Source organism: Peromyscus californicus, unplaced genomic scaffold (genome assembly GCF_007827085.1).
Source record: "Peromyscus californicus insignis strain IS unplaced genomic scaffold, ASM782708v3 Scaffold_9__1_contigs__length_137607984, whole genome shotgun sequence".
In the NCBI taxonomy this organism is placed as follows: domain Eukaryota; kingdom Metazoa; phylum Chordata; class Mammalia; order Rodentia; family Cricetidae; genus Peromyscus; species Peromyscus californicus.
In genome coordinates, this window is record NW_026294617.1 from 115,982,762 (window position 1) to 115,998,407 (window position 15,646).

Below are 15,646 nucleotides of genomic sequence, written 5' to 3' on the forward strand. Positions count from 1 at the left end.
ATGTGTTCCCATCTGCTGCAGGAGGAAGTTTCTCTGATGATGGCTGAGCAAAGTACTGATCTATGAGTACAGCAATATGTCATTAGGAGTAATTTTACTGCTACATTTTTCTTTGTTTGCTTTAAATATTTAGTTTTACCCTAGGTCCTTGGGCCATCTAGTTTCAGGTTCTTGGTCACTCTAAGAGGGTCAGGTATGGGCTGCATCTTGTAGAATGAGCATTAAATCAGATATTGGTCGGTTACTCCCAGAAGTTTTGTGCCACCACTGCAGATCAAACGATTTGTGGCAGTACTGGTATTTACCTGTATCAGCCTGCGGAGTACCTTCCTACACCAAAGCCACCAGAATGTAAGGGTGAAGGCTCTACACGTGTGGGCACCAGCTCGACTTCTCCACGCTCAGTGAGCTGTGCAGGTGCTGCCTTCAGCAGTGGGGCCATGCTGTCAGTTTGTGGAGAGGGAACTACACTCTTGGCAACAGCCTATGCTGTGTGGGGATTCCAGTGGAGTCTCTTTAGCCAACAACTCAATTAGATGTAACCCAATCTCAGGACTGGAAGTATCATGTGGTGACAGGACATGTGCAGTCTCCTTCATCATTTGATGATTTCATTTAAACTGCCTTCTTATGTGTATATACTTCAGGAAGCTTCTGCTGTATTGTTTCCATACTATCCCTCAAATGGCCCGGAATTTTATGTCTCTCCCCATATTTCCTCACCCCTCTCTCCACTTCCCCCTTGAGTCTCCCATTCTAGACCTCACCCAGCTATCAATAACTATTCTATTTCTCTTTCCTAATGAGAACTATCTGTTGTCACCACCCCCCCACCTCCAGTCCTTTACTCTATCTCTAATCTCTGTGGTTCAATAGGTTGTAGCTTGCTGCTTATCACTGACTTACAAGTGAATGCATACATTTGTCTTTCTGGGTCTAGGACACCTTACTCAGGATGATTTTTCCATCCATTTACAAGTAAATTTTATTTTTTTAATGGTAGAGTAATACTCCATTATGTAAATGCATCACATTTTCTTTTTCTCGTTTTTTGTTGAGTGACATCTAGGTGGTTTCCAATTTCTGGCTATTATGAGTAGAGTGGCAATGAACATGGTTGAGAAAGTGTCTCTGTGACACTCCTTTTGCTATATGCCCAGGAGTGGTACAGGTGGACTCAGAGTAGTACTGACTTACATTTCCTGATGGTTAAGGACGTTCAACATTTAAGTATTTCTCAGCTAATTGGGTTTCTTATTTTGAAGATTCTATTTAAGTATGTACTCCACTTTTTAATTGGGTTATTTGGTATCTTGATATTCTCATTTTTTTTTTTTTTTAGTTCTTTATATGTTTTGGATATTAGCCCTGTACCGGATGTGTTTGGTGACGATCTCTTCTCATTCTGCAGGCTACTGGTTTGCTGGTATGATAATGTCCATTGTTGTGCAGGAGCTTCTCAGTCTGAAGAGGTTCCATTTATTAATTGTGGTCCTTGGTTCCTGTGCTAATGCTGTTTTGTTCAGAAAGTCTTTTCCTGTGCCAGTGAGTTCAAGGCTATCCCCCATTTTCTCTTCTATCAGGTTCAGCATATCTGCTTTTATGTTGAGGTCTCTGATCAATTTGGACTTGAGTTTGCAAGGTGACAGATATGGATCTATTTGGATTCTTCCTGCTGGCATCCAGTCTGACCAGCACCATTTGTTGAAGATGCTGTCTGTTGTGAAATATTAAACTATGTAAAGGTGTATTACATTTGTTTATGCTGCATTTGTTTAATGATTTAAGGATGTGTGTTTAATTATGCAAAGATGTATTGCATTTGTTTTACCTTGCCTGCCCAAGGTACCTGACTGGTCTAATAAAGAGCTAAATGGCCACTAGCTAGACAAAGACAGACGGGGCTGGCAGGCAGAGAGAATAAATAGAAGGAGAGAAAGAACAAGAGAAGGAAGGAGGAGAGAACGAGGAGGAACAGAGCGACACATTTGGGGCTAACCAGGTAGTCATCAGCCAGCCAGACACAGAGAGAGGCAGTGAAGGTAAGATAAAGAGAAGGAAGGTAAAAAGCCCCATGGCAAAAGATAGATAAAGAGAAACAAGATAATTTAGGTTAAAAGAGCTATCCAGAAACAAGCCTAAGCTAGACCAAGCATTCAAAACCAAAAATAAGTCTCCTTGTCATGATTTGGGAGGGCGCTGGTGACCCCAAAAGAAAAAAGCCTGGTACAGCTATCTTTTTCAGTGTGCATTTCTGGCTTCCTTATCAAAAATCAGGTGTCCATATGCAGGTGGATTTATGTCTGGGTCTTCAATTTGATTCCATTGATCAACAAGTCTGTTTTTATGCCAATACCACTCTGTTTTAATTACTATAGCTCTGTAGTACAACCTGAAACTGGAGATAGTGATACCTCCAGTATTTCATTTATTATTCAGGATTGTTTTGGCTAACTTGGGTTTTTTTGTGTGTGTGTGTGTTTCTATATGAAGCTGAAAACTATCCTTTTAAGATCTGTGAAGAATTGTGTTGGAATTTTGATGGGACTGCACTGACTCTTTGATGATTGCATTTTTACTATATTAATCCTACCAACCCTAAGATCCATAAGCATGAGAGATCTTTGCATCTTCAATATCTTAAAGTTTGTATCATACAAGTCTTTCACTTGTGTGGTTAGAGTTACCCCAAGATTTTATATATATTTTATATTATGTCAGGCTACTAAGAAAGGTATTGTTCCCCTGACTTCTTTCTCAGTCTTTCATTTGTCTACAGAAAGGCTGATTTTTGTGAGTTAATTTTGTATCCAGATACTTTGCTGAATGTGTTCATCAGCTGTAGGAGTTCCCCAGTAGAATTTTTAGGGTCACTTATGTATATTATCATATCATTGCCAATAAAGATACTTTGACTTCTTCCTTCCCAATCTGTATTCCCTTTAACTCCTTCAGATGTTTTATTGCTCTCGCTATGACCTCAAGTACTGTATTGAATAGATATGGAGAGAGTGGAAACCTTGTCTTGTTCCCAATTTTATTGGAATTGCATTGAGTTTCTTTCCACTTAACTTGACATTTGTTATAGCTATGTGCTTGCTGTAAACTGCTTTTATTATGTTGAGATATGTCTCTTGTATCCCTAGTCTCTCCAGGACTTTTGTCATGAAGGATTTTATCAAAGGCCCTCTCTGCATTCAATGAGATGATCATGTGACTTTTGTCTTTCAGTTTGCTTATATAGTGGATTACATTTATTGATTTACCTATGTTCATCTCTGGGATGAAGGCTACTTAATCATGGTAGATGATCATTTTGATATATTCTTGGATTCAGTTTGTAGGCATTTTATTAAGAATTTTTGCATCTATGTTCATAAAAGAAATTAGTCTGTTATTCTCATTCTTTGTTGGGTCTGTGACTTGGGTATCAGAGTAAAACAAATTAGGCAATGTTCCTTATGATTCTATATTGTGCAATAGTTTGAGGAATATTGGCATTAACTTTTCTTCGAAAGTCTGATAGAACTCTGCATTTAAACGATCAGATTCTGGGCTTTTTTGGTTGAAGACATTTAATTACTGCTTCTATTTCACTAACAGTTATAGGTCTGTTTAACCTGCTTATTTAATTTGGGTAAGTGGTATATATAAGAGAAAATTATCCATTTGTTTTATATTTTCCAATTTGTTTTTTTTTTGAAGTATGTTTTTATGATTCTCTGGATTTCTTTGGTGTCTGTTATGTCCCCCTTTTCATTTCTAAATGTGTTAATTTGGATAGTCTTTTTCCACCTTTTATTTAATTGAGATAAGAGTTTGTAGATTTTACTGATTTTCTCAAAGAACCAACTCTTTGTTTAATTGATTCTTTTTTGTTTATTTCTATTGATTTCAGACATGAGTTTGGTGATTGCTGTCTAATCCTTTTGGGTGTGATATCTTTTTTATTCCATAGTTTTCAGATGTGCTATTAAGTTACTAGTATGATACTTCATTTATTTTTTTAATGTAAGAATTTAGCGCTATGAACTTGCCCTTAGACCTGCCCTCATAAGTTTGGATTATGTTGTGTATTTAATTTCATTCAAGTCTAGAAAGCTTTTAATTTCTTTTTCAACTCATTTTTCATTTGGTAGTGAGTTGCTCACTTTCCATGAGTGTGTAAGCTTTCTGTTGTTGTTGATAGGATGCAGGATGTTATTTCAATCTTCTTGTATCTTTTGAGAATTGCTTTGTGTCTGAGTATTCAGTCAAATTTGGAGAAAGTTCCATGAAGTGCACTAAAGAAGGTGTTCTCTTTTGTGTTTGGATGAAATGTTCTGTAAATATCTGTTAGTTCCAATTGGTTTATAACATTAGTTAGCTCCAGCATTTCTGTTCAGTTTTTGTCTGGATGATCTGTTTATTGGTGAGAATGGGATATTGAAGTCTCCCAATATCAGCATGTAAGCATGAATATATGACTAAAGTTGTAGCAGTTTTTCTTTTATGAACTGGGTGCCCTTGTGTTTGATGCATAGATAATTTGATGAGTATGGAGTATATGGTTAGTTTTGGTTTGAAGTCTATTTTATCAGGTAATTAAAATGGCCACATCAGCTTACTTCTTAGGTCTATTTGTGTGGAGTATCTTTTTCTAATCCTTTACCAAGGTGATGTCTATCCTTGATGTTAAGGTGTGTTTCTTGAATGTAGCAGAAAGGTGGATCAATCCTGTTTCTACACTCATTCTGTTAGTCTGTGTCTTGAAACCACTGATGTTGAGAGACATCAATGAGCAAGGTTTGTCAATCCCTGTTATTTTGTTGTTGCGTGTGTGTTGAGTGCTTGTGCATGCATTCACATCTCCTCTCTTTTGATTTACTTCTTGGGGATTCTTTATTCCCTGTGTTTTCTTGGGTGTGGTTAGCCTCTTTAGGTTGGAGTTTTCCTTCTAGTGCCTTCTGTAGGGCTCAATTTGTAGATAGATATGGTTTAAATGGCTTTATCATGGAATATCTTCATGATATTTCATGAATTTCTCCATCTACAGTGATTGAAAGTTTTACTGGGTATAGTAGTCGGGGCTGCTGACTGTGGTTTCTTAGAGATTGTGGCACATCTATACAGGCCGTTCTAGCTTTCAGAGTCTCCACTGGCAACTCAGGTGTAACTGTAATAAGTCTGCTTTTATATGTTACGTGGCATTTTTCCCTTGTAGTTTTAATATTCTTTCTTTGTTCTGTACATTTAGTGTTTCAACTATTACATGGTAAGATGACTTTTTTTCTGGTACACTCTATTTTGCTTTCTCTATGCTTCTTGTACCGTGATAGGCATCTCTTTTATTAGGTTAGGGAAATTTTCTTTTATGATTTTGTTAAAAATATTTTCTGTACTTCTGACTTGGGTGTTTTTCCTTCCTCTATTCCTGTTATTTTTAGATTTGGGTTTCCATAGTGTCCCAGATTTCCTGGATGTTTTGTACCAGGTGTTTTTTTAGATTGAACATTTTCTTTGACGGAGGTAATCCATTTTTTTTTTTAATTGCATCGTCAAGGCCTGAGAGTCTCTCTTCCACCCCGCATTCTGTTGTTGAGGTTTACCTCTCAGACTTCTGTTTGAGTCCCTAAATTTTCCCTCTTCAGATTTCCCTTAGTTTGGATTTTCTTTATTGACTCTGTTTTCACTTTCATTATTTGTGTTTATATAGACTTTAAGGATTTTTTTTTCATTTCCTCTTTAAGGACCTCTATCATATTGATAAAGGCTGTTTTAAGGTCTTTTTCTTATGCTTCAGCTACATTGGAATACTCAGGGCCTGCTGTGGTAGGGTTGCTGGGCTCTAGTAGAGACATATTGTCTTGGCTTGAACTGATTGATCATGTTTTTATGCTGGCATCTAAGCATCTAGGTTTGGGAACACTGTAATTCTAGGCACTGATATTTGGTCTTATCTTTTTTGAGTCAGTGTTTATGGTGATATTTTATTTGTGCTGAAATGTGATTTTATTTGTATGTTAATAAAGTTGCCTGGGGGTCAGAGCTAATAGCAAGCCATAGCAGAAGCCGGGAGGTGGTGGTGTGATCACATGGTAGGCAGAGTCTATGTGTTCAAGGACATAGCCAGCTTGGAGACACACACCTTTAATCTCAATACCAACCACAGAGACCTGGAGCTCTGTATAGACAGGCAGTGACGAGGAGGTCATGTGGTTGAGTTTACAACCAATGAGAAGGCAGAACAGAAAGTCAATAAAAGACAGACACACAGGAAGTAAGTCTCTTTCTCAGGGGAAGTACAGCAGCAGCAGTGGGTGGTAAGAAGGCGGTTTTAGTCTCAGCTCTTAGCTACTGCTCTGACCTCTTGGGCTTTTAACTCTGCATTTGGCTCTGTGTTTCTTATTTAATAAAACCATTTAGAATTACATCTACAAGTGTTTTGCTCCTTGGTTTCTGTTGCTCTCCTGGTTCTTAGAGTGTGGTGGCTGTGTGGTGCTTGGTAGAGAGTTCTTATGGGATCCTGAGAGGTGTGTCCACTGGGGGTTCCTGGTGAAATGTGTTTCTGGGCATTGGGTGGTGACACTTAGGAATTGGGATAGGATAGGAGGAAGGAAAGGATCTGCTTAGTCCCCTGGAAATGGGGGAGAGAAAGGGGAGGAGAGCAGAAAGTCTGCTACAGAACTAGATGTGAGAAGGGGTGACTGGAGTTGGAGGAATGGAAGGAGAGGTGAAGCCCTGCAGTCGGCCTATCTGCTTTTCTGAGCAAATGCCTGCAGGTCCGCAGAGAGTGCCTGTTGGGAGTATGGACTTCGACGAAGCAATGAGTGCGGTGATGGAACTTTAGAGAGAAACATCTGGGTGGTTCACTGGAGATGGGGTGCAGAGAAAGGGGAAACTGAGGCAGGTGGTCTGCTGTTTTTGTTTTTCTACTTTTAGTTACTTAATCACATTTATGCCACCAGTCTTCTAATTAAAAGTCCACCTTGGGAATTCTGAGGTTTTGTGAAGATGAGGGGAAAAAAGAAATCAGAGAACCAATCGTGCCACATACACTTTACACAATGATGAAAATCTTGAAAATAATATCCAGTGGCCTTGATTGTCTGAAATCCAAACTTTAGGGGAATACAGAAAAGAAGACCAGCTTAGAGACTACACACCCACACAGCCCTTGCTCCTCCACTGTCCTGAGTTCACACTGGACACATTTTGCAGCATTACAGTGCTAAATGTCCAGTCATCACAGCAAGAGCAACCTGGACTCTAGTGAGGACAGCAGAGCGCTGGTCCTGTGACACAGCGCCAAACTTTGTGAGCTATTAGAAACACGGATGAAGTCAAAGTGGCTCAACCACTTCGTTTTACTAAGATAAAATTTAAGATTTTTACACTCAAAAGTTGATGCTATAATGGGTTAAGCTGAGTATTTGTGTCAACACTTGACCACATGGGATTAAGAACAAAGCATTTGTAAATAAAAAGATATTTGTGGCAGAATTTCATTAATTCTACCCGATTCAGCAAAGGGATTCAAAAGCTCTGTTGCACAGGAAGAAAACTCAGGATTTTTTTAGCGACAAAAACAACAGCCAGTAGGTAGTTAATAAAGCACATCAGCCAGAAGGTAGTTAATAAAGCACATCAACCAGCAGAGCAACAAGAATAAGAATCCCAAGAACTCAGCTGCACACTAGAAATCCCGAAGATACCTTCACTGACCACACTACAACGTTTCAATGTGACAAACTGGATTTAAAAGATGTGAACTTAAAAGTATAAGGCCCATGTCTTTATAAACAGACAAAATTTAGAGAATACACTTAATGTAGTAACACTGGAAGATCCAATATTATGTTTGGGGCTATTTTTTGTCCTATAGTTTTATATATATATATATATATATATATATATATATATATATATATATATATATATATATATATAAATCTAGTATGTAGAAAATATATAGACATGCCAATTAATTAAACTTTGGTAGTAATGCACCAAGTGGAGCAAGAATCCTTCTAAACATCTAACATTTAGGAAATGTTCCTGTGTGTTGTCATCAAATAACACCAAAACACAGGATAAGCACAGCTTAGGACAGAATGTGTTTTAATCAGTATCGTTCCTTATTTATTTTTATCTCTATTTTAAATGTGAAGAAGCTAATCCAAGTTACTGAAAAAAAAAAGTTAATCCAAGTTACTGGATTAGATTCACTAAGGAAATGAACTTCATGATAAAAAGAAATGGTGGTTTTTTTTTTGGGGGGGAAGGGGAGTGGTAGGAAAATTTTATTACATGCCCTGATCACATTCATCACTGACAGAAGCCGAGGTCAGAACTCAAGCAGGGAGGGCCCATGGAGGAATGCTGCTTACTGGCTTGCTCACTTTACTTTTTCATAAAACCCAGGCCATCTGCCCAGGGATGGCACCACCCACAGTGGCCTGGACCACCCACATCAATCATTAATCATAGAAATGACCCACAGATTTGCCTACCAACAAACAAATCTGATGTAAGTATTTTCTCAATGGAGTTCTTTCTTCTAATGACTCTAGCTTGAGTCACGCTGACAAAACCTACCAAGCACACTCTAAGGGAATTGCTTAGCTCACTACTCTACACCCTTAGACTGTAACAGATACTGTATATAACCATTTATCATATATAGTAAAATGGGCTATAACAAGTATGATAAACATTTTCTTCTTTTAAAAATATAAAACAAGTATAGCCACCATGATTAAAATTATTTAGAACTTAAAAATTCTTTGTTTCTGGAATTTTCTTTTAATTAAATTTTTTCCATACACTATATTTTGAGCATGTTCTTTCACCTCCCTAAACTCCTCCTACATTCCCCCCACCTCCCTATCCACCCAACTTTTATGTTCTTCTCCTCTCAAAACATGAAAATGAAACCTACAGAAACACAGGTAATTAGGTAAAATTAATTACACATGTAATGATCTTTACATAAAAAAAACAGTGTGTGTGTGTGTGTGCGTGTGTGCACGCAAGTGCCCACTGTGCATGTGTGGGGGATCAGAGGACATTCCTGGGAGCTGGCTCTCTTCTGCCACCTTTTGGGATCCAGAGAGCAAATCAAGTTGTCAGGCCTGCTCACACCTTTCTGCTGAGCATTCTAGCCAGACCAGCAACAAATCTAGACCAGAGACAGAAAATACCCTAGAAACCTATTTCAGCCAACTGATAGAAGTACCAAGTTTCACTTAAACGCAGTTATTAACCCTTAACAAAAGTACCCAAGGAATAGCATTCCCTACCTCATAAGATAGCCTCTTTTAAGGAGATGTTGGGGATACTGGAGAATTGTTGATTGAGGATGTTGGTGCTACTGCTTATTAAACGCATATATTCAAATATATAGCTACCATATGTGTACATAAGGTCACATGAAGAAGCCATAGGTTGTATACTAATACACTGAGAAGGAACTATTCCTGGTGGCATGTTTATTACCTTTACTTTATATGTTTGTGTTTAAAAAAAAAAATCAGTCTTTCTTGTTTATTACCATTTAGAACTTTGTTTTAAAGTTGTAACAATCTTTCCCCTCTATTTTGTGTCTTTAATACACTTGTATTAAGAAATATATTAAGCTGGGCATGGTGGTGGCCACTGTTAATTCTAGTACTACTGAGGAAGAGGCACTGGATCTCTATGAGTTTGAAGACAGCTTGGTTTATATAGAAAGTTCTAGGCCAGCCATACATAGTGAAACCAGGTATCAAAATCAACCAACCTACCAACAGAAAATTATTAAACCTTTAAGTAGAGTATCTATTACTTACTGATTTGTCATAGCTACTTATAATTTTAACAATGGTGACCATGAATTGACAGATTCCTACACAAGGTGTTACTCTGATTTCTAAATGGTTCACTTAAGATTACGTTTGTTTGTAGTTTCCAGATGTGCATATACAGGCTTACCAAGTTTGTGGATAAAATGGGAAATAGTACTTGTTTTCAGTGTCCCTCCCTGCTACTGCCTCCTTTTAACTAATACAAGAATAAAGAATTTATAGTGTTTCTAGCTTATATAATGAAGGATTGCTTTTGGACAGCACAGTTTTCCTCCAACTACTGATTTTATTAATGAAAATTTTAGGTAACATTGAAGTATCCAGTGCCTGGACACTACATAACCAGAGGAACGATATACTCAAACACTATACTACCGATAGTCTTTGACTTAAAATGGTCGATTTAAGGTTTTTAACTCTATGATGGGATGGAAGCAGTATGGAGTCAGGAGGATCTAGCAGAACTTGACATTTGGTTCTTGCCCAAGCCAGTGATGTGCAGCCTGACTCTTTTGTGATGCTGGCCACAGCAAGCACTGAGCCACAGTTCTTCATCAGCTATGTGGCCATGGGTTAAACAAGTGGTACTTCACAGTGCTTGGTGTGATGTGTAGTGTGGGTTAAGTGTATCAAGTGTAATGCTCATATAGGCTATTGTCAGTTTTATGATGGACTGATTGGGATGTACTTCCATTGCCAGTCAGAAAGCATCTGTGTTAACAGCTGGACAACTGAGCAAAAATATTTAGTGTTCTCGCAAGTGTTAAAAAAAAAAAAACAGGAAAAAATTAGTAAAATAAAATATCAATAATTAAAGATCTGAGTTCCTCATTTAAAACTCGAGTCATATCCAGAAAAAGGAGATACCACCACATTCCCTCAAGCTGAATGCCAAATACTTAACAAGCTTTCTATAGGCAGAACTATCAAATTAATATTTAGATTATTTTGGAGAACTATACAATTTGAGTATTTTTGTTTGTTTGCCACATAAAAAATGGTTATGATTTTTAAAAATGTTAAGTGACTTTTAGTAAATAAAGTTTTTCTGTCATATTCAAATAAGGTTCTATACATTATCACTCAAACATTTCTAGCTCAGTAATAATATACATTTTATAACCCAGACACTCTATGCTTACCAGTATGGATATAAAAAGTTCTAATTGCTTCAATTTTAGGTAAAAATAAGAATAGTCCATAGCTTAAAAATGTAGTCCTAAGCTAGTCTAAACTTTTAAGCTAATAAACTAATAAACAATTTGTCAAATGGTATAAGGATGCTTCCACTGAGCAAATACACTCATAGCACAGACATCTTCCTTATGTTTAGGAAATGGTTTTGTTCTTTATTTTTAAAACTGAAACCTTGATGTACTGACAGTTTCATGATAAAAACAAGTATTTGAATGAATACACTGCATAGCGTCATTGCATTTTAAAACTGATACATAATTCAAAAATGTTATCATCAGAGCCTATGTTGAGTTCTTTGTGATCAGTTTCAATACTATCTTATCTTAGTATTTAAAAAAATTATGCAGCTAAAAATATCTTAACTATGGATAAAGCTTAAGTTATTAGGCTCAAAGAAACAATTAATTCTTTTTTTCTTCCACAGGAGAAGTGAGATATTTATCACTCATATTCTACTCACAAATTAGCACAAGAGTATGCACAAAGATTCAAAGGTAACACATCTAAAAGGAAACTTCCCATTAAGTGCTGATATAAAGTACCTCCTGAGTTTTTCGGGGTCTTAGCAACTCCTGGGTACACAGGATCAATCCTAAGTCATTATATGTTAGCAAAGAAGTTCTAATTTTTAAGTCTTTAAACAGAAAATTTAAGTAAATAGTAACTAATATGAGCACAACACTAGAAATGCTTTATAGTAAGTAATGCAAAAACATTTGGATCAGTAAGTTAAAACATTAGCAACAAGAAAGTCTCTTCAAAGGGGGCTCAAGACAGGGCATGGAAACAGGGTGAAGAGTAACCTTTGCCATGTTTCTTTAATGGTCTAAAAATACCGTTTGTTTTATCTACTAAGTTTTAAATGAGGCATTTCTCATCAGGTTTAGAATACAGCATTTATCCAACAACATTATGAAAAAAGTTATATAGCTTCCCAAAGTATTTGTATTATTTCTCAAGCATATTCACCAGCAGAGGAAGGCCTAGTCTTAGAAAACACAAAAGCATGAGCACTTGGCATATTAATGTCACCTCAATACACTTTGCCATAGACTGCGATACTACAGGAGTTGGCATGCTTTGGAGGTTCTTTCAGTCATTTTGTCTGTCCTGTGTGGAGGTCACAGGCTGACACCAGGATGTCTTCCTCAATCACTCTCCACCTTACCTTTGGAGACAAGGTCCCTCACTAAACCAGGAGCTCCCCTTTTCAGTTGACTGACTGGCCATTGAGCCTCCAGGTCTGTCTGTCTGTCTCTCCTTTTAACTTGGGTGCTGGGGATCCAAACTCCGCTCACCATGCTTGCATTACCAGCACTTTAGCTACCAGCTAAGCCACTTCTCCACGTTCGTATTTTTTACATACATTTTCAAGCAGCTTCCTCAGAATACGACAATTCCTAGTTTAGATGCAGAAACGTGTCTACTGTATCTAAAGCTGCGTCACGAAATGCTCTCCCACTTGGATTCTTCCATTTTCTTGAGTTGCTTCCCAGTTGAAGTTTAAAAGGGAACATGAACAGTTGACCAATGATGTTCTACTATAATTCAGATACCTGTGTACTCTAGCTAAACTCCAGTTAGAAACTAAAAACTGGATTTTACCCAGACTCTGTTCTGTTTCTGTTCATGTTTAGGATCCTTCAAAGGGATTCAGCGAAGGTGAAAGAAAATAGAAATTACTGACCATTTGAAAGCTGCCAACTGTTCTTCTGTAAATTCAGTATATAAAAAAAACCCCTACATATTCAATGTACAACTGTAAAACTTAAAATAACCCACAAAACAAATCACAGAAGGACCTCTGTTAATGCAAGGACATTTCAATGAAATTGGAGCATTCCATTCACATAATATTTTACATAGATAAAGAGAAATGAGCCATGCTTCAACACAGAAGTACTATGAGAACTGATTATTATTGCATGGATGGATGTTCCTATAACAAACAACTACAGGCTATGTGAAAGTGTGTCATCTGTTGCTAGGTCCTAAAAATGCCATATCGGGAAAACAAATTGTTTTACAGACTAATGTTTAAAATGAGCTATTTCCAGTTACTCTGAACTGTTATTGTAAAGCTGTTTTACTGAAGGGTTTTAATTCCAAATAAATATGGTAACTAGAATAAACTAATTTCCATCTAAAAGCAATGTTTATTTAGAACTACTCCTGGTATTTAAAGTCATAAACATGAGCCTACCTTAACACTGCTTCTTTTTAAAATGTCCACAGCAAGAAATTTTAAACTATTCTGTCCATTTGATTTTTAGGTTTAAGTATTAACATGGGCAACCTTCAAAGCCTAGTTCCAATCTGTACCTCAAGCCATTTTGTAATTTTCAAACACTGTAAAGTCAATTCTTAATTTTATGCGCCACTTACGAATCTGTTCAGTTTTCAAATATCTGTCATATAGTATAGTAAAAATTATTTTAAAGTTTCCCCCACAGATAAAGCAAGTTTTCAGTTTTGTTTACCATTCTCATTGCTATAGTTCATCAGCATGCCACAAAAGACAGTCAAGAGCTTCTCATTGGCGGGATCTGTCCTACTGCACAGTGACCTTAAATGGGCAACTACAATCTGTGCACCACCTGCTTGGCCAACTGCACCTCTGCCCTCATCTGTAAAACAAAGAGTTAAATTAAAAAGAAAAGAAAAGAAAAGAAATGTACCTTACAATTTCAAATACAAAACACAACACTCTGTTAGTCTTTATTTAATAATTCGAAAATAAACCTAAGCAGGGTGACTGAATGTCTTGTTGAAAACCAGACAAAAGGAAAACAAAACAAAGAACCATGAACATGGGAGTGGGATGGGGCCGAGACAATCACTTTTTAAGAGGAAAATAAAGAGTCTCCTCACTGGTATAAAAACGGGAGCTTAAAGAACTTCTGAGTGTCCATTTGATGGTGAGAAAATTCACGGCCCTCTTTCACAATGAAATTGTTAAGATTTTTTAAAAAGCAGGAATAAAATGATTCTCTTCTGAAGGGACAGGTCTCCTGAGGAAGAGAACCCAGGGCCTCACACATATGAGGCATGTGACAGCCTCCCAAGTACTATTAATTGGTGAACGTGTTTGTTCCTTAACTTGAAAAACAATAAATAAATATATCTTTCTATGAGTGCTTTTCAAAGTCTGTTGTCAAAGAAAAGTGAATGGAACACAGTATAATTCTAGGTTACACTATACAGTTACTAAATACTAGTGCTAGGGTCTAGCAGCATTTTCTGTCATCCACAAACATTCTTTTCACTCTTGACTTGTGCTCTATTTTTCCTTATCTCCTCTCCTAGCTTACACCATTATATTTCAACTTTTAAGTGGTTGTCAAGTGATGGTCAAAAATACTTGTGAACCTACAATACACAAATGCCATTCAGCTGCTGGAACGTGTGAACAGCGTTAGAATACTTTCCAACCCTTGAATACAGGAATGGAAAGAGTTAAAAGGGGTATATACCTTTTAAAATCTGACCTCTTCATATAAAAAGACAGTCTATAGGATAGTTCTCTCCAACAGAATCATGATGGTAACATATAAAAGCCACATGTGTAATTTACCAGAAGCCACACTGAAGATTAAAATAAGGCGAGGAATACATTTCAATATGATTTTATTCAACCAAATGTCTAAACTATTACTACTGTAACAAGCAATCAGTGTTATTAGTGAAATATTTATGTTCTCCATAATAAATCTTCCAAATCCAATAGTATTTTACCCTGGAGATACCTCTCAATTCAAACTAACCACACTTCAATAATTCCAAGAGCTAAACTGGTGAGCGGATGCCATAATGGATAACTCAGCTATGGGAACAAAAGGTAAGTACAAGAAACACCTCACAAAGGAGTTATTGCTAAGACTCTCCTAAACGCAAAACGTTTAGTTTTCTACTAATAAAAGCACTGGACTAAGGCCATTTATTTCTATGTGATGCTCAATCATCTTATGACATGGAACTTTATACATCATTTCTTTTGGCATAGCCCTATGTGCACTTATAACACACTAACTTCTTAATTAAAAAAAATTAAGGAAATAGGTTAAAATGAAAATAAGTTCATTTATTTAGCTTCATAACATGCCCTAATAGCTATACTGTTATACAGATGCACAACAATGCCCTATGCCCTATGCTAAACAGCTAAGACTACAAAAAATTATATACTTCTAGGGTAACCAGTCAGAGAAACTGGCTGAGATGTTGTACTCTTAGAAATTTAAGTTCCAGGGCTAGGAGATTGCTCAGTGGATAAAATATTCACCATGCAGTTTGAGGCCTGGATTTAGATTCCCCAGAACCCACATAAATGTTGGATGGGCATAGCAGCCTACCTGTAATTCCAGCACTCAGAAGGTAGGGACAGGGGATTCCCCAGGACCAGCTGGCTACCTACACTAGCCATATAGGTCAGCTCTGGGTACAAGTGAGAGATCCCGCCTCAATGAATAAGGTAGAGAGCAATAGGAGAAGATACCCAATATCAACCTCAGGCCTCCCCATGAACACATCACATACCTGTACACAGACACTCAGACAAACATACACACACACATCCCTTTACTTTCCAGCCAGGTATGGCACACACCTGTAATCTAGCACTTAGG

General features: G+C 37.1%; 1 protein-coding gene across 6 annotated transcripts in view; it reads right to left on the minus strand.

The window, feature by feature from the left end:
• Positions 1-15,646, minus strand: part of Rap1gds1 (Rap1 GTPase-GDP dissociation stimulator 1) — a 142,671-nt gene that overhangs the window by 41,101 nt on the left and 85,924 nt on the right. For 4 of the 6 annotated variants that reach the window (XM_052730562.1, XM_052730561.1, XM_052730565.1 and 1 more), the window contains one exon: positions 13,502-13,648. The exons of the other annotated variants lie outside the window; for them this stretch is intronic. In XM_052730562.1, coding sequence (XP_052586522.1) covers positions 13,502-13,648 — 147 coding nt within the window. The remainder of the gene's footprint in view (positions 1-13,501; positions 13,649-15,646) is intronic. 6 annotated transcript variants of the gene reach the window in all.